General features: G+C 41.6%; 1 protein-coding gene across 1 annotated transcript in view; it reads right to left on the reverse strand.

Annotated features, from left to right (window-relative positions):
• DSCAM (DS cell adhesion molecule) overlaps positions 1-20,485 on the reverse strand; it is a gene marked incomplete at its 5' end in the record, with an annotated part of 749,720 nt that overhangs the window by 608,939 nt on the left and 120,296 nt on the right. The window contains 2 exons of the mRNA XM_032629458.1: positions 5,207-5,353; positions 15,950-16,267. Of these exons, the coding sequence (XP_032485349.1) occupies positions 5,207-5,353; positions 15,950-16,267 (465 nt within the window). The remainder of the gene's footprint in view (positions 1-5,206; positions 5,354-15,949; positions 16,268-20,485) is intronic.

Raw genomic sequence — 20,485 nt, forward strand, 5'->3', positions numbered from 1 at the left:
CAAACGTTTCATGTGAAGTACTAGGCTGAGGTCCTTTGATATTTAACCTGGGCAGAAAACTGTTCACTTTTACTTGAAATACAGGAAGAAGATGATCATCCTTGGACTTAAACTCATTGATCCTAAGAGATAAAATTCTCCTTGAGTCACATCACTAATAGAGGCGTTCAGATGGGAGATACTGAAACCGAAATTTGGGCCAGTGCAAGAGAGGGAGGTAGATCCTCTGGGAATGTTTGTGCTTCCCATTTTCCAAATCCGGTTACCCTAGGGCTGTGTCTTTGATGTTAATGTAGCTAAACCCCCAGGGAGACTGTCAGAATTTTATCGGAGGAAAACAGACACGGAACGCTGGGCTCTCTGATTGCTGGCCTCCTTAATCGGGAAGAAATTCACAAAAGGCCATTCAGTGAAACCCGGCTGTAAAGCTGTTGATACTGTTCTTTTCCAGGATGGTGTCCTACATATCCATCCCCACATCAGCAGAACCTCCCACAGTGCATCCCTACTCAAACTACTACATTTTTAAAATTTATTTATTTATTTATTCATTTATTTTTGGCTGTGTTGGGTCTTCGTTCCTGCGTGCGGGCTTTCTCTAGTTGCAGCGAGCGGGGGCTACTTTTTCATCGCGGTGCGCGGGCTTCTCACTGCGGTGGCTTCTCTTGTTGCGGAGCACAGGCTCTAGGCACGCGGGCTTCAGTAGTTGTGGCACACGGGCTCAGTAGTTGTGGTGCACGGGCTTAGTTGCTCCGCGGCATGTGGGATCTTCCCGGACCAGGGCTCGAACCCATGGCCCCTGCATTGGCAGGTGGATTCTTAACCACTGCTCCACCAGGGAAGACCCCACAAACTACTACATTTTTATTGGGTTACATTAACATCTGATATCCAAAGGATCTCATTTTTGCTTAGAGGAAGAGAAGTGATAAGCGTGCTTTAGAAATGCATTCAGGCTTCATCATGCTTGTTTTTCCTGGCTTATTTCAGGAAGGCAGTAAGTCAGGGGCCACCATATTAATAGAGGACTTTACATGCACGGGTGTGTGCCTGTGCCTGAGATACTTTGTCTCCACACATTTACAAGCCTCTTATCATCCACTGCTGGAGTCTGAGAGTGAGGGTCAACCACGGGGTGTCCTGGGGCCCAGGTAGACAGCAAAACAGAGGGCACAGCAGCATCAGGTGCAATGAGCCTTTCCTTTCCCGGGGGGAATTATGAGATTCCTTCCCTTTAGCTCTGCTGCTAAAACAAAATACCACAGATGGCGGGGCGGGGGGCTTAAACAACAGACATTTACTTCTGACAGCTCTGGAGGCTGAAGTCAGAGACCAGGGTGCCAGCACGGTTGGGGTGTCGTGAGAGCCTTCTTTCGGATTTCTGGGATGCAGACAGCCACCTTCTCACTCTATCCTCACATGCTGGAGAGAGAGCTCCGTTCTCTGCTTACAAGGACACGAATCCCATCGTGGGGGCCACACCCTCATGACCTCATCTAACCTTAATCACCTCCCAAAGGCCCCACCTCCAAATACCATCCCACTGGGGGTTAGGACTTCAACATGAATTTTGAACGCAAACATTCAGGCTATACCAAGACCACTGAAGTAGTCCGTCTGAAGACTGATCAAAATTAATGAACCCATTTACATTTCTTAACATCAGTGATCTAATGATGTCACATGACAAAGAGGCACAACTTGATTCCTGAGCCAACATCCAGGCCAACGCGAAACCTCCCTGGGAAGAAATCAGGGCATGACCCAACGTGCATTAAGCCAGTGATGCCACAGTCAGAATGGCCTGTGACACCACGCTGCTCCCATGGAAACCCAGACAGACCGTGGCTGGCGCGCTCACCCCTGTGAGAATGTAACGCAGTCCCCGATTCTCTCAACCAAGATAACGGGCAAAATTAGTATGCTGTGCCAATAGAAGCCTTTGTGTTTCTTTTTATAGGTATACACGCACCTTAAATTTCTTTTCCTTTGAAAAGGAAAGCCTAGACAACAGATAACCATTTACCTTAGCTGACTGCCCAAGAGCCCTGGCCTCGAGCCCCAAGACTCATCTGCTAAGAGCAGGCCTTTGCTACTCTGGTCCCCCAGGCTCTGGCCCCATGGGGCTGAGCGGTGGCACCGGAACGTCACCTTGGTGGACAGGCCTCGCCTGCACAGGCCGCCGAACCCCCTCTTGTCTGCCCCTAGCTCTGAGCTTTCTCAAGGCAGCCCCACCAGCACCCCTCTGGTCCTCCCCCAACCTCACAGCACAAGGGTCCTCACACAGGCCTGTTTCATAGCTGATCTAGGTCCTTGCTTTTCTTCACCTAGAGAATCAGAAATTCAGGAGATGGTCTGGGCAGAGTAGATGTGCTTTGCTGGGACAAGCTTCCCGGCCAGGCTTACTGCAGACCCAGGGGAGAGAGGCAGGCTGACAGCCGCTGACCATCTAGCCAAGCTCAACAAGGAGTTTCAGGAGCCCTCAGTTTATTTACAAACTGAGATGAATTCACCTTTTACATATAGCATCCAGGATGTCTCTTCTGAACTCAGAGCCAACTCAAGAAATGCCTCTCCATCCCTGGGACCTCTGTGCTGGGCAGGGTCATCCCCTCCAGTCTAGACGCCCCAGTACTGCCCCCGCCACCACTCAGCCCTTGGGACGTGCTGAAGGGAGGTCCCAGCCTCCTCCGCAGAGCCTCCCTGCCCCCTACGTGTGGCTACCTGTGCCCTGCCACACTCTGGGCCCTAAGGAGAAATGTAACCCTTCTCCATCTAAACCACCCGAAACTGTTTTTTATTAAGATTCCTACACTTTTTAACCATTTTGTCATTTCCAGTGGCTTCATCACCTCCTTCCCTGGGCATTTTTGCAGCCTCAGAGGATGGGGCTCAGGCACTGGGAACTGGGTCTGACAGTAAGCGACAGTAAGTTCCATTACAGGGTGTGATTCCAGACTTTCTACTTACAGACCATAACACTGCTTTGGGGCCCCGTCCTCAGGTTGAAATACCTGAGTATAAAAATATCTCTTTCTGTATGTGTCTCAACCTCTCTCTCTCTCTGCCACGTGCAGCATCTTGGGGATAACTTGTGTTTGTTTAAATAGCTTGCTTATAAACAACAAAACCTTACTATGGATGTATCCCTTAATGAGGTAAGAGCCTGTACAATATTGGTTTTCTGATACTTTTGTGAAAAAAGAAAAGCCCACAGTCCATGCTGTGTCGTTTTAAAAATTTTGCCAAAGGATAAAGCTCCAACGCATGACTGAGGAGAGGACACGGGGTCAGCAGTTCTTATCGGCAAGGTATCAACTGTTTACGTGGCAGCATCCCCTCCACTGACCAGACACACAACTCCTCTCGTCTTATTTTAATTAGGTTCCTGGGGGGAAGGAGAAAAAAGTCTATTCACATAGATTACAAAGAGGTGAAAACTGAATAAAAGCATACCATTAATTAAAGATGTCTGGGAAACGTAAGAATAGCTAGAGATACAGATATATAGATTAGATAGATACAGATACAGATGTAGGTCTATAACCTCACGGTCGATACTTCTATTTCTCATCCATGTTTCCAGTTCTCTCCTTCCAGGCACATGCCCCATTGGAGTCAGACACGGCCATGTGACTTGCTTCGCCAATTAAATATGAACAGGAATGACATCTGTCACCTCCAAGGAGAAGCTCTTAGAGGCAGTTTGTCATTCTCCCCTGCTCTCTTCCCCTCCTAGGGCAGACACTGAGGTTGCGTATTTGATGGCCCCTGAGTGTGGGAGACTGCAAATATCACCCCAATTTCTCCCCTTCCCTGAACCCACAAGCCCCCTGCTGTGTACTTTTGAGAGCTCCTGACTCTGATTCTGGGCTCAGCCAGACTGACTGTCATCACATCTCTCCATCTGCTATCAAGAAACTAAAATGACCTCTGAAGCAAAGCGAGTAAGACCATTAAACAATCGAAATGTGCAAATAAAACTGTACAGGTGAGTCTCTATTCTGATTACTGCAATCACGTTTCAGGTCTTAAGCTTAGTATTTTTTCAACATTCTAAGTTAACAAATTACTATGATTAATTAACATAACAGCAAGGAATGTATTGTTCAGTAAAGTGTGAGGGACTTCAGATTCACTGTAAAGATGGCGTTACGGAAAGCCAGAAACATCTATTACATCCTAGTTCCTGTAATGTGCAAATCTAATTTTTGATTTGTGTGATGGTTCAGTGATGTTTTTGACGGCCCTTGTCGTAATAGTAACCTAGACTGTCCAGCAAATCAATAAGCCATATAAAAATGCTCTTTCACCATGGGAGTTCAGTTCCAATTTCTTACCTCTGCAAGCTGACACAAAGTTGGTGGTATTCAAGAGTTACAATAAATTGTGTGTGTGCGTGTGTGTGTGCGTGCACTCGCACACGTGGGCACAGGGGACATGTAAAGAAAAGCAATCATTTATACCATTATACCCCATTCAATGCTCATCACGACTGTTTTCCAAAAGTATCCAACAGGCATTACCCAAAGATGTGCAAAACAGAAAAAGTGAGCCTAGTGTCTGCATAGCCTTTCCAGATAAGTAGCAAAAGGACCAAGAACTCAGCTTAAAAACCGTGAGAAAAGTAGAGCCACAACTTCTTAGAAGCTAGACTTCAGCGGTAGCATTTCTAGATACCAAAAATAAACCAGGAAATTATTTATTTACATATATATACAGATATAAATAGACATATATATATTTCAGTGCTGACTACATATTCCAAATAGAATCTTCAAGAAAGAGGCCACATAACTCTGAAGACATTTGAAAAGGTGAGAACAGCATGAAATCAGGGTTTCCATTTTCCAGATTATAGAGAATATCACGATATCAGCACTGAGGTCGCTCACAGACACAGTAATCCTACTTTCCTCTTCCCAGGAGCAGAAATAAAAACAAAATTTCCTTTTTAAAGTAACATAATGATTATATTCATAGTGCAAGGAACTAATTTCTATCCACCGGTCAATTCACTGGAGAATATCTGAGTCGAGCCACATAAACCAACAGAAAACACTGTCATCACATTTAATCATGCAGCAGCGTCAACTTTCCGCATACTAATTCTTAATTATGACGCGCATATAGACGGAGACCCAATTCGATACGCAGAACAAGCTGCGAGCCCCGCGCCCTGCGCCCGGGAAGCTCACTGTCCTACCTGAGATGAGTGAGACGGTATCTTTCTCCCATGAGACGACAGTGATGTACGCCTCCACCGAGGAGGGGATAATGCACTTGAAGACCGCAACATTGCCTCTCATGGTTTTCTGGTCCTCCACACGGACTGTATAGGGCTCCCGTAAAACTGGAAGGCAAGAAGAGGACCCCGGTAACACACACAGGCTCATTGCGAGAGGATCCCATCTGAATATGCACATTGTATCTTACACGTATCAATTGCATCAAATATATTTATTGGAAAAAAATTTTTAAGTAACCTACATTTCATGTCTTAAAGACTTTCATTCTGTTAACAATAAACTACACTAAGAACTAAAAAGCATGAGTATATCTAAAAGCAGTTAATCTACTCTCTAAACACATCTGGACATGGGAAGTAGTTTCTTAAACAGAAGTTATGATGATGGGAAACTTCCCTCCATGTCCTCTGAGGACCAAGGAAAAAATGTCAGACTATCAAGGAAAAGAATTTAAAAATCAAGAAAGGCAACCTCTCCTGGGAATCCTCGAAACTAGGTGACAATTAAAACAACTCTTCCTAAGTAATGTTTATGACAGTTGCAAAGCAGTTTTGGAAAGAATCATTCTGCTTCCTGTCACTTAGGGAAGCATGCTGATTAAGGGAGCCTGCCCAGACATTCCCAACAGTAGGAGTAGCCCAGAAAGTGCCCAGAGGGGGTTTCCACAAACTAGATGTCATCCAGTGCCCACCCTGCAAGCCCAACTGCCTGGGTTCAAATCCAGGCCCTACCACTTTACAGTGAGCAAGTTCTCTTGCCACACATATAATGGGAATTTTGATAAAAATATCTACCAAGTAAGTCAATTCTGATGATTCAATCAGTTAATGTGGCTAAAGCACCCAGAACCATGCCTGCCGTGAACAGTTTGCATAAAGCTACCTGGATCCACACCATCACCTGGTGTGGGGAAGACCTCTGCTTCCAGGATAAGGAGACGTGGGTGCGTCTAATCCAGGTTATGCCTCCCTCCAGCTCTACAAATGTGGGCGAAAGACTTATTTCTCCAGTTTTATTTCCTCAAATTTGAAATGAGGGGTTGGGATAGGAAGATTCAAGGTCTGAATTCTGTAAGTCTATGATTTTTCTAAGTTATCCACAGAGACAACTTACCTTACCATCTAATTAGCTCTCTGAAAGTTTTAGTCATTTATTGGACAAATACGTGTCAAGAAAACTGGCCATAAAATTAATTTCAAAAGAAATTAATATCCCAACAGATATGGGAATGAGTTTCTAAGGGGAAATCTCCTAATAGGCAGACGTAAATAATGCTCCAGAAGAAGCACTTTTAAGATCGGTGCTAGCTCTGTGATATGCTAAGTAGTTTAGTATCAGAGTATGTCATTATTAAGATTATTGAAAAGAGGATGGCTCCCAGTACTGTTTTTTAAATATTACTATATAATATCTTCCCAACGGGGAGAATTTTTTCATTCCTATCCCAAACCAGAGAGACTTTCAGAAGTTTAGGAATCTTCTGAGACCCTCATTCCTGCACTCTTTGTGCAATATGATGGGACGGTCCAGGTGGCAGTTCCACATCTGCAGGAGGTCCACTGGGCAATCATTCAGGGTACTCAAGAAACATCACTGTTATACGCAGAGGGAGAAACTGACTTTGTACACAAAAACACCTCGATAAATAGCCCTTTTGAGGGAGTGGAGGTCTACAGTCATAAATTGGAAAGAGGCAACAAAGAGACAGATGAATTAATCAAACTCCTCAATGAATGAGAATTTGGTCCTAGTGGGAGAATAGAAGACAGAAAATAGGAAAAGGAGCAGAGAACAGAAAACAATAGGGGGCTGGACAGCATGGCGAAGGCCAATAGAAAGAGCTCACTATCACAGGGATGGGGTCACCTAAGCAGGTATATGAATCCAATTTAAGTTTGTCTTTGCTGATGTGTGTTTCTAAGCTATAAAGTCACTCCATCTCCCCAGACCTTCAGTAAACAAATGGCAACAAATGGTGGGGGAATTTTTAATGGAAATCAAGGAAAGGAGCCAAGTTCTATGTCTCAGACAGGAAGGGGCGGGGACAAGAGAAAGTGCCTACAGAGAACGGGAGGTGGGCAAGAGGCTTACCCCCAGCAAGTTGCTTGCTAATGCACTGTGGTGCTGCTAGCCTGGGGCAGAGACAGGCTCCCCCACACTCCGCTGTGTACCCACTCCACCCATACCTCTGCCCAGGCCTCCACTGGATGCAGGGTGCCAGTGTTTGCTGGATGGGGCAAGGAGGAAGAGGCTGCGAAGGGCTCAGGGCACCAGGGATCAGAGGGGCAGCAGTGGCCACTGGGTGGGGTTAGGGAGGTGAAGGCCCAATGGGGCTTGGGGCACCCAGAGCCTGAGGAAAGGGTGGCTGGGAACCCACCCCAGGTGGGGTGGCATGAGACAGGACTCTCCAAGAGCTGAGAAACCAAGCCCCCAGGGCATGTTCCATTCTCGCATCACACTTCACTCACAGAACACAAATGGAAAGATAGAAGCATTAGTATTTCAAGATGGCAACAGGAGAGCTTGAAGCCTGAGTGCAGGGCCCTCAGCTTTGTGTGACCACACTGGTCCCATCCCATGAAGTCAGCCCTGATCCCAGTCTGCCTATGCAGCAATCAGAGGAAGTGGGAAGATGGGATGGAGAAAGTTTGCAGCACCGGGCATTGCCGAGGAAGGCAGGTCCTTTCTTGAGTGGTTGGATTCAGATGGCTCCCAACCCCCTTGATCCTTATGTCTGAAGTGATAAAGCATAAACAAATGTCCCAGGGTTGGATGCCTTAGGTACACCAGAAGACTCTGTGCAGGTAGGAGGGCTCTATGCCCGACGTCCATCCTACTGGGGCAATGGTTATCTGAGGCACAATGAGACCCTAAGGCACAACATCACTTTTATAGAAACTTGCGGGGGAGGTTGCTCTTTCATTTTGTAGCTGATTACTTAACTTGGGAGATGCTTTAAATATTCAGTTACATCTTGAACACACCCTCATGTCAAGGACTGCTCAGGGACTAAGGAGATCCTCACATTTTATGGAATAATCAACTGAAGAAAGAAAGAAAATTCACATGGCAGAACACCTGGAAGAAAACAGTCAAAGACTGAAGTGCACGGTCCTGAAAATGACTGAAGGTAACAGGAGTTCAGGGAAGGAGGGAATCTGGGTGCCTTGAGCTGGCCCTGAAGGACCAGAAGGACTGAGGAGGCAGAGAGGAAACGGGGAGAAGGGGAAAGGTGGAAGTGAGCACAAAATATTCCAGAGACTGAGGCACTGGCCCAGTGCTGTTTAGCCAAACCAGCCTCCCGACCACAGCCGCTGTGAACGGCCAGCAACAGGATCACGGAGGCCTCTGTGTCCTTCATCTAAATAACATCTACTTCACACGGTTGTGCATTGAACACAGAGGATGTCTCTAGAGGACTTGGCACAATGTCTAGCACATAGCCTGTCTGAGTCTCTCTGACTGCTGGCCGGAGAAGCCTACCTGAGCTGAAGACACTACAAGCTCTGGAACCTGCAAGAGGGCCTCGGGAAGGGTCCCGCAGCCTGTGTCCCTTTGATTCTGGCTTCATCCTTCTCTTTCCCCACAGACAGGCTTCCTCTGCTTTTCTGGGCCACGTGGAAGATGGAAGGTGTCTGGCCCACAGTTCCCAAAATCTCTCTCTCAAGATTTCAGTTTCAGAGGATACGGGAACTGACACACTAGCTTGGTTAACTGCCCTCCATCAGTTCAATCACCTGTGACCAGGGATTCAAGACCATTTTGCATGATGGGGATGCAAGAGACAATTAAGGGGGTTAATGTGGCATCTGGGCAGAGAGGTATATCGATGCCCACCATATGTGCAGCTATTATTAGCTACTGTTATTATATGAACATCAAGACAGCCCTAATAGGTCAGACACGTGCTATCACTGGCTTTTTCTTAAACCAACTTTAAAAGATATAAGTGACATTCAATAAGCTGCACATATTTACTGATGTTTTAACACATGTCCATACCCATGAAGTCACCACCATAACCAAGATAAAAATAGATCCATCATCCAAAAGTTTACTTATTCTCCTATGGAGTCCCCCCTTCCCATCCTCTTTACAGGCAACCATGGATGTGCTTTCCGTCATTATAGATTAGTCTGCATGTTTTAGAGTTTATATAAACGGGATCATATAAGACATCTATACTTACCTGGCTTCCTCTATTCAGTATAACTACTTTGAGATGCCTCCCTGCTACTGTCTTATCAATAATCCATTCCTTTTCATCCCCTTGTGTGGATAAGTAACAATTTATCCATTTATCTGGTGATGGATTTCTCTCACCCACTTTTGGCCATTACAAATAAAGCTGCTATGAACATTTATGTAAAACTCTCTGTGTGGACATATGCTTTGGGTAAGTACCTAAGTATAGAATGGATGGAATATATGGTAGGTGTTTGTCTTTTCAAGAAACTAACTGTTCAAGGGGGCTGCACCATTTACATTCCCACCGGAAGTTTATGAAATTCCCAGGTGCTACATATTCTCACTAACACTTGGTCGGTCATTGTTTTTAATTTTAAATATGCAGAGGAATCTATATCATTGTGGTTTTAATTTTCATTTCCTTCAAGGTTAATAATGCTAAGCATCTTTCATGTGCTCACTAGTCATTGCATATCTTTTCTGTTGCTCTACCTCTCCAAATTGCTAACCCATTTTTTAAAATAGGGGTGTTTGTTTTCTTATGATTATTTAGATTTCATTATATTTCTGGATAAAAGTCCTTTAACAGATATATGACTTGGAAGTATTTTCTCCCAGGCAGTGGCTTGCCTTTCTATTCTCCTAACAGTATCTTTAAATGAGCAGAAGTTTTTAATCTTGATAAAATTCAATATAACAACTTGTTTTATATGGATTTAACTTTTGGTGTCACATCTAAGAAATTTTTAAATAACTCAAGGTTGCAAAAATTTTCCCCCAATTTTGTCTTTAAAAGTTTATTGATTTATATTTAGATCTATGATCCATTTTGAGTTAATTTTGTGTACAGTGCAAAGTGTGGACTGAAGCTTGTTTTTTTGCACATGGATATAAACATTTTCCAGCATCACTTGTTAAAATAACTTTCTTTTTTCACTCAATTCCCTTTGCACCTTTGTCAAATTTCAGGTGTCCATGTATGTATGGACCAATTTCTGGATTCTATTACTTATGTTTATAATAATTATCTTTATAATAAGTCGTAAAGTCAAATAGCATTAACCCTCTTAAATTATTATTTTTATTTTTCACAGTTCTTTTGGCTATTCTTGGTCCTTTGTATTTCAATATAAATTTTAGAATCAACTAATTAATTCCTATTTGTTAAAAAAAAAGGCTGCTGGGTTTTCACGGGGATTGTATTGAATCTATAGATCATTTGGGGGAGAACTGACATCTTAACAATACCATATCCTCCAACTCATAAAATACTATTTCTCTTCTTTATTTCTCTCAGAAATGTTTTGTAATTATCAGTGGAAGTGTCTTCCACATCTTGGGTCAGACTTATCCGTAAGTATTTCTTGTTTTTTGATGCTATTATAAACAGTATTTAAATTTGTGTGTTTGTGTGTGTTGATCTTGTATACCACCATTTTGATAAACTCATTTAGTTCCAGTAGGGTTTTTTTTGTAGAGGCCAGCATATTTTTTAAAAATTAATGATTGGAATCTACAAATAAAAACAGATGAATTTTTTTCATCAGGATGTCTTTTACTTATTTTTCTTGCCATATTGCATTGGCTGCAACCTCCAGTACAATGTTGAATAGAAGTGGTGAAAGCACACATCTCTGCAGTCTTCATATTTGGGGGAAAGCACTTAATCATTAACCATTAAGTATGATGTTAGCTGTAGTAGGATTTTTTTTTAATCAAATTTCTCTTCTACTCCTAGTTTTCTGAGAGTTTTTATTATAATAGGATGTTGCATTTTGTCAATGGTTTTCTGCACCTATTGAAATAATCACATGGTTTTTAATGTGTTAATGTGGTGAACTGCCTTGATTAATTTTCAAATGTGAAACCTACCTTCCATTCAGGAGATAAGCTCTTTTTATATGTTGTTGTGTTATCCTTTTTATATGTTGTTGGATTCAATTTGCTAAAATTTTGTTTAGAATTTTTACATGTATATTCATGAGGAATATTTCCCTTTCTTTGTTTTAGTATCGTGGTAATGCTGATCTCCTAAAATAACTTGGGAAGTAGTCTTTCCTCTTCAACTTTCTGGGAGAATTTGTGTAGAATTTTTGGTATTTCTTCCTCAAATATTTGGTAGAATAAAGAGTGTATCCATTTGAGCCCGGAATTTCATTGTAGGAAATTTTTCTATTACAAATTCAAATTCTTTAACAGATATGGAGCTATTCAGCTATTTCTTCTTGAATGAGTTTTGGCATTTTATTTCTTTCAAAGACTTTCTCATTTTATCTAAGTTATTTGATTTACTGACATCCCCATGTTCTTAATATTCTATTATAATTTAAATATCTGTACAATTTTGACTACTATAGAATATTGATGATTATACATATATATTGATTATATCTGTAGAATAGTAATGTAACCTCTCTCATTCTTGACACTGATAATCTGTCTTCTCTCTTATTTTCCTCTTCAGTCTGGCCAGCTTACCAATTTTATTGATGTTTTTCAAAGTAACAACTTCTGGCTTCAGAGATTTCCACTCTAATCTTTGTTATTTCATTTTTGCTTATATTGGTTTTAATTTGTTCTGGAATTAAGACCACTTGAGATCTCTATTTGAGACCATTTTCCCTTCCCAATGTAAGTTTTTAGAACTATAAATTTCTCCCCCTAAGCATTGCTGTAGTGGCATGCCCAAAATTATTAGATGTTGTACTTTCATTTTTATTCAGCTCAAAATACTTTCTCATTTACTTTGTTTTTTTCTTTGACACAGATTATTTAGAAGTACGTTATTTGGTATCCAAATATTTGGGGATTTCCCAGAGATCTTATTGTTAGTGATTCTAATTTAATTCTATTGCAGTCAAAGAACATACTTTATATGACTTATTTTTTTTAAATTCGTCCGATTCTTGTTTCATTCATAATATGATTTATTTTAGTAAATATCTGTGTTTTCTTGAAGAGAATATGTATTGTGCTATCACTGGATGGAATGTTCTGTATTTGAATGTCAATTGGGTCAAGCTGATTAACAATGCCATTCAAGTATTCTTTATTCTTGCTTATTTTCTATTTCTGGCAGTTATTAAGAGAGTGGGGGCTTCCCTGGTGGCACAGTGGTTGGAAGTCCGCCTGCCGATGCAGGGGACGCGGGTTCGTGCCCCAATCCGGGAGGATCCCGCATGCCGGGGGGCAGCTGGGCCTGTGAGCCATGGCTGCTGAGCCTGCACATCCAGAGCCTGTGCTCCGCAGCGGGAGAGGCCATAACAGTGAGAGGCCCGCGTACAGAAAAAAAAAAAAAAAAAGAGAGGGGTATTGAAATCTCTAACTATAAGTTTTGATTTGTCTGTTTCTTCTTGCAGTTCTATCAGCTTTTACTTCATGTATTTTAAAGTTCTCTTATAGGTGCATAAAATTTATAATAGTCATACCCTCTTAATTAATTGAACTTTTTTTTTACAAAATGACCTTCTTTAGCCCTTGTAATATTCTTTGCTCTGAAATATACTTCGTTTAATATTGACATAGTTACTCCAGCTTTCTTCTGATATTTTCTTTTAATTAGACTGATTAGATTGATGATTTGATTTCTGTCTGTGTGCTGTTGTTGTTTCAGATAAAAGGGTACATTTTGTCTCTGCTACTCGATCTCGGCCATACGCAGAGGCCCCAGTCAGATGTTATTAAGCACAGTTCACTAAGGAGGAAGCAATCACTAGAAATGTTTTGACTTGACCAAGGTCATATAGCTGATTACTGTTTGCTAAGTAGAAATGCGGCATGGGCAGGGCAGTACTGCTTCAAGGGATCCGTGTGCATTTCACTCCTTAGAACAAAAAGGGCAAGAAAGTATTTTATGTGAAGGAGAACTAGGATTGCTGATTAAGGAGACAAGATGTATGAACCTTCCCTGTTTTGTTGACAGTCAGACCTAAGTCAACGTCACTGAAAACTGTTAAGAATAAGAATTCCCTGTACTTACAAAGGAGAGATGATGAAGCCATTTACCTAATGGATTATTCCAGGAAAGTTCCAATGCCAATCTAGAGGCACACAGACATTTCAGATGACCCGATACACAGGAGGATACCCCTGAGTCAGTGCTCATTCCACTCAAAGCTGCACTACAGCCATCATTGGGTAACATACACATCCCTCACCTGCCCTTCTGAACAGCCATCCAGTTTTGTACTAGCATCTACATAAAAGTGATGAAACCAGATTTTCCAGCATCCAATAAATAATCTAAAAGACTACTACAACTATAATGTGTTCATATTAAGAAGTAAAATTAAATGAGAAAGGTAATTTCAATGGGGCAACATGACTATCCATCTTGTAAGTTCAAACTGACAGAGCAATCATGTATATGATGGGCCTTAGATGTCAAGAATAACAGCACACAGACAGAAGTCACATAACTCAGTGGAAGGGCGGGGGGTAGCATAGATGCCAGACAAGATGATGGAACTTCCATCCCTTTAAAACCTACGTGGTCATGCAAAGACAATCAATTCTATGAGAAATTTAGAAAATAGCAGTTAAAACAGAAGTAAGCATTTAATTCTTTTATCTGACAGGAAACCTAAGACAGAAATAGCAGATTAATACAGACAAGTATAGCTGTTTGAAGTTCCAGGTTTTACTATAAGTGGTACTTTGTAGTTTATGAAGATGTTTTTATGACACACCACTAAACTTGTTAGCCTGCCAGGTAAAAGGCATTCGCGATGTCTCCCTGTTTGTCAGGTTTAGAAGTTCCTATACAAATTTCATTTGCTTCATTTTAATTATTCGGGGTATCAACTTTTCATATCTCTTGATTAAAGCCAACCTTTTTCTTCCTTTCTTAAATGCATTTTTGTGCATGTCTTGAAATTCATGAGCATGTCATGGAGATCAAAATATAGCTGGGAAATGACTAGCTAGCAGAATGAGTCACAGTCTAATGTTTGATTCCTTACATCGAAGAGATCACATGCAGGAATTCAGAAACATTTCATATTTTGCTCGTGTTGTGATGTCTTCAAACGGCACCTCCACACTTGCTGCAGAAATTATTACAAAGTTCCCCCAGCTACCTGGTGTATACGTCAATAATCAAGGTCACATTCTCTTTTCCTAGTCACTCCATTATGTCAGTTTACCATAGGATTTGAAAGCCTAGGCTTAAAAAAATGATAAAACCACTGCTTTCTAACTGGTGTCTAACTGTGTGTATGTTTTGGGGGGCTTTATTAAATCTATAGAATGACACAATATGTCCTGTATGTACAACTTTTGACGCCTGTGAACCTCAGGCTGTATTCCTGGTTTGGCTTCTATCTATGGCAATTAAAATACAGTATGATGTTAAAAGGAACATAACTAATTCAGGGTTTATTTATTGAACAACATTCCAGCAACATGTGACACAGTCAAAAATGTTAAAAGAGCCCTTTTTATTTCACAAGGAACAGAAGAATATTAGACTGATGCTATTTTACTGATGATAAACATTGATGCTATGGTTTATTCCAGTAAAATTCCTTGTCCTCTGTTCTCCCTTTGTCTTCCTCACTCCTCACACTGCCTGCCTCTGGGACAGAGTTGGGTGGGGAGGAGTGAAGAGGGAGACAGGAAACAAACACAATGAGCTTGGACGCACTGAAAGTTTCAGTCACTGTATCAGCTGGCCAAAAGACAGTAAGTCCGGGATATAGTTTAGACCTTACTAACTTGATATCACTAATTTCAAGTTTTAGTTCCAGCAACGTAAGGCACTCCAAAATCCAGTCAAAAGATGCTCTGACATCTCAAAGCGGCCATCAGTATCACACTGAACGGATGACAGGGTTTTCATAGATTCTCAGCTGATGATTCTCTCCCCCAATTTTTTTACAATATACTCAGCAAATGTCATAGTGCCTGGGACAGAGGCCAACTCTCCATTGTAAATTTTGACCCAACTTTATTTGTCCATTGTCTGACTCCCTCATAAGGACTATGTCCATGAGGCCATGTACCAGGCCTTTTTACCCATCTACTCCCTGCACCTGGCACAGTGCCTGAATCAAAATAGAAGCTCAAGGAATATTTGTTGAGTGACAACGTTAAAACTGACCCAAGAATTGTACTGCAAACTTAATGTGAGTGCCACAGCAGGGTTTTCCCCACTTCCACAGTGCTTAGTGACTTACAGAAATAGAGTTGCAAAGGTTTACAAATGCATTGAATGTTTTTTTGACGTGTCTTGTTCAAATAGCAGAAATGTTGAATAAAAGTCAGTCAGCAAAAAGCTAGAGGTGATATTTGCAGGCCTCTGCATGCTTGTTTCCCTGAGGAAGAGAACCACTAATTTTGAGTTTTCATTCCAAACATGTAAGGCACTCTGACATCTCAAGGCAGCCATTAGAAGAGTGAACTAAGGATAGGATTTTCATTGGTTCTCAGCTGATAGCATTTTAATATTTGTCATTGCCCACCTGGACCCCCAGCAGGCAGAGAACGAATAAAGGTTGAGGAGCCGTACTCACCAGCCTTGATGTGGACATCCTGACTTCGAATTTTCCCTGAAGGATTTTCAGCTGTGCAATAGTAAGTATTATCATGGATTAAGGTACTAAAGCTTGAAGGAGGGAAGGGGAAAATTTGGAGAGTGCCGTTGGGGTGGACGTGGCGGATCCCGGGGACATCGTAGATCTCCTCGCCCGTTGCTAGGTACCATCTGAGAGACACAGGAGGGATGCCTGCAGCAGGGCAGGGCACCAGGGTCCCCGTGGTGCTCGCAAACACTACCTCTTGCAGAGATGCATTGACAAAGTAGAGGCTGGAGTGAAGGTCCTCACTGAAAACTACAAGAAGACAACACAAGAATATGTCAGTAAAGTGCACCTTCTGAACTCGTCCTTCGATCAACTGGCATCAAGAGGTTATTCTGAGAAACAGACACGAGGCTCAACTAAAACCAAATCATTCGAAATTGCTCAACCTACTGTGGACAGAGAGGCACCATCTTCATAGTTTGTACACGAGTTACATTATCCTGGGTCTTAAACTTTAAATAGATTACTCTTCAGCTCTGTGTCCCATGCCCTGTTCTGTCTCCATGGTACTGACCACTATTGGAATTTATATTGGGTTTTGTATTCACTTACTGTCTGTCTCCCCTTCTAGAAGGTAAGGCCCATGAGAACAACGTTGTCATTTGCTCACACTATTTACCTGGGGCACAGAGCAGAACATCCCGTGGCGGCTGAAGAAGCAGCAGCTACATGACTGAATAACTAGATCCGGTTGCTAGGATCAAATTGCTCTGGTTGAAAGGTACATTGAGAGCTAACGTTGAATGAAATTAGCCACAAATTTTAAAAATTAAAATTGAAGATCATATGTAAAGCATTTTAAAAAGGACAGTTGGTTTTCTGAAAATCAAATCCAATCAACAATGCATTTTTTTTATTGAAAATATGTTGCAATGATAAAGAGAACTTCAACAAAGTATCATTCAATTCCACCAGCCTATGGCAGATTCTGTTCCGATTTTCCTCTTCTGGCCCATCCACCTACATGCCTATATAATTACACTATGTCATAATGTGCACACATGAAACATGCAGTTTTTACAGACTCTGTTTCATACTCATATCACTGTTTCGTACACGTAATGCCATGTTTCACAGACTTCGTTAAATACAGCTGACCTTGAACAACACTGGTTTGAACTGCGTGGGTCCACTTATACACAGATTGTTGTCAATAGGAAATACTACCGTATTACACCACCTGCAGTTGGTTGGATCTTCAGATGTGGAGGAACTACAGATACGGGGGGCAGACGATAAGTTATAGGCACCTGCACAATTTATATAATGTGATTTTCTTAACTAGTTCCCTGACCTGGGCTACTTCTTTCTAGTTTAATTACCACAAATAAAGTGTCTGCAAACATTTTCATGCATTTATTGACTGCTTACATTGCCCTCATTTACAGTTGTAGAGTGTCCTTTACATGAAGCAAAGAAACTCAGTTTCTGGAATCCAAATATTAAACAAAAGGCGTATAAATGCCGTGAAGACCTACCTTTTAGACACTGGTGTTTATATATGGCTTTCTAAGAACAAATGCATACCAGGTCACATAGTCACAAGAGAGTAAAGAAGCCCTAGACATTTGGAATTAATCTCACTGGGCAGAGATGAGAGTAACGATTACTGAGTGCCCAAGCCATGTCAGGCAATGTTATGAGACTTGAAGTGTTATTTCATTTACTCCTAGGCACAGCAGTCCTGCCAGCTGAGCCCAGGCTCTGCTCCACAGAGGATGAGGTGGAGACTCAGAGGGGCTGTCAATGAAGCAAGGATTCAGGGTAGGAGGTTGCAGAGCCAGGATTCAGCCTCCCTGATGAAGATTTTATTTCATTGCATGGCTGCCTTTATTGTACGAAGCCAAATCGTGGGCAAGCTGTGTTCATGAGATTTGCCCTACTCCAGATAGCTTACTTGGAGAGCTACCTGCTTTCTCTTGGTCTCTGTAACTAGCGGTGACCACGAGTTTGCCCACAGCCCATGCTGCCTATCTCTGAGCTGGCAGCAGAGTGAACTCCATTAGTCAAAAAATGGCAGAGAAAACTACACTTCGTAAAAGTGACAGATTTACTCTAAGAGAAGACAGGCAGGGGTATTCATCAAGTAGTAACTGTTTGATGGTTTTCTTCCCCAACCATAACTAAAGCCTTTAGCAATGCTCCATAAATCAGAATATGGAAAGCATTGCTAACTGAGAAATTGGTTCAGACCAGAAGCATAGTTAATAGTTGAACATTGTAGCTTTCAGCTCAAATAAAAATGCTGATAGTAGCACTGTGGTTTTGAGCTTTTTAGAAAACTGACATCACCCCAAACATATTGCTAGGAACGAGGTAACTGTCACTCTTGAGGCTAATTCCACCTCAATTCTTTTTTTCCCTACCCCCCGTTACTCTTCTGTCAACTGAATTGTAGGCGATTCAAACTAAGTAAAATTTAGTCGTATTTGAATTTATTCTCTTGTGTCCTAAAAGTGGCCTTGTTAAGAATAGCAGTCTTCGAAAATGTGAATGTATGTAAGAAATATTTCTTAATTAAATATATAGTTTTCTATTGTCAACCACATTCTAAGAGCCAGCCTATAAAATTATTTAAATGACTGTGAGAAAAATGCAAAACAAATGTTTAATCCTAGTAGTTAAAGAGATAAGTGACCTATGGGGGATTACTGTCATTTCTCCTTACATTTTTTAGATATTTCACATTAGTCTTTCTATTTCCCACCACTGGGTTTAATAACATAACATAAACTCACTTTCTAAGATACACATCATATGGTCACAGGCAAAAGAAAACCCAAACTATATTCCAACAGCTTTTATTTCTTCCATCTAAGGGACCATCCATCTGCTTAAATAATAGTACTTCTTTTTATGGAGTGCTGAATGCACTTTAAATACGGTAACATTTGCTCCCTCCAGTAAGGGCATGGGCAATCTTAATGTGAATTGTGAGTGTGTGTGTGTGTGTGTGTGTGTGTGTGTGTGTGTGTCTGTGTGTGTGTGTGTGTGAAAGTTCCTTGAACATAACTGCAGTTTATTAACTGAGAGCTAAACAAAATGCTTGGCAGAATCTTGTTGTGAGATTCAAGGTATAAAATCCTGGCGTACGAACGCTAAGGGCATAAAAGGAAGGGGCTTTGGAGAATTGTTTCTTCGTTTGCAGATTTCTCCATATTTTTTTATCGTTATAACAGATGGTATAACCAAGACTCCCATGACAAACATAAAGGAGAATGTTACACTAAAAAGAAAAATAAGTCAATATTGTTTTCTTTAAAATCCACATACGGCAAAGTGAAAAGAAGAAACATGGGAGAAACTTTGCAGGAAGCAATGATACAATCAGTTATTCATGTGACAGTATTTATTGAGCACCTGTTATATACCAGGCCTTGTGCAAGGTCACAGTTACACACATTTGCAGGAGTCATGCTACTGCTTTTAAGGAATTTTTGGTCTAGAGGGTACCATGGTCATGTAACGAGATCAGCAATAATTATATATTTTGCTGAGTGCTGTGACAGAGTTATCATCAAAGTGCTACAGATGCATAAATGATAGAGAAACTAACCCAACCTGGGGAAGATAAGGGTAGATTCCCAAAGGAGAGGGAAAAACAGATTCTAGGCAGAGGCATTAACATAGTAGGACACTGAGTTGTCATAGGCAGGAGAGAAGTGAGAGGACACTGGATACCAGGAACTTGAGGGCAGAACCAACAGTGACACAGATTTGGGAGAGGAAGCTTGAGGTTCTTTATATTCATTTATTCTGTACGTACATATTCAGCACCTAGTAAGTATCTGGCGCTTGCTAAGGCCGTGGGACACGCTAAGGACCGAGGCTTGGAGGGTGATCCTGGGAGCTTCTATTTCAGAAGCTTATTATAAAGTCTGGATCATAAGGGGTGTCAGATCTCAAGCTAAGAGGCATGTGCTTAATTCTGAAGATGGTAGGACAAGAGGGAGCCCCATTCCTAGGCATACACACAAGCGAAGTGAATGCACATGTCCATGCAAAAACTTGTACACAGATGTTCAAAGCAGTGTTATTTATACTAGACAAATGTGGAAACAACTCCAGTGCCCATCAACTGAAGAATGGATAAACAAAAGCTGGTATATCCATGCAATGGAATTTTACTCAGCAATAGAGATAGATGAAATACTAATATGTGTTACAGACATGAACAACTCTTGATAACATTATGCTCAGTGAAAAGAGTGAGTCACAAAAGAGCACGTACTGTGTGATTACATGCACATGAAATGTCCAGAACAGGGAACTCTATAGAGAAAGAAAGTAGATGGATGGTTTACTTAGGGGTGGAGGTGAGGGGCTGGGGAGCAGGGTGACAGCTAAAGGACGCAGTGTGTCTTTCTGAAGTTATTACAGTGGCCTAAAATTAGCTGTGATGAAGGTTGTGCATGTCTTTGAATTTACCAAAAAAAAAAAAAAGAACCCACTGAACTGTACAAACAG

This window comes from Phocoena sinus, chromosome 4 (genome assembly GCF_008692025.1).
Source record: "Phocoena sinus isolate mPhoSin1 chromosome 4, mPhoSin1.pri, whole genome shotgun sequence".
Lineage (NCBI taxonomy): Eukaryota > Metazoa > Chordata > Mammalia > Artiodactyla > Phocoenidae > Phocoena > Phocoena sinus.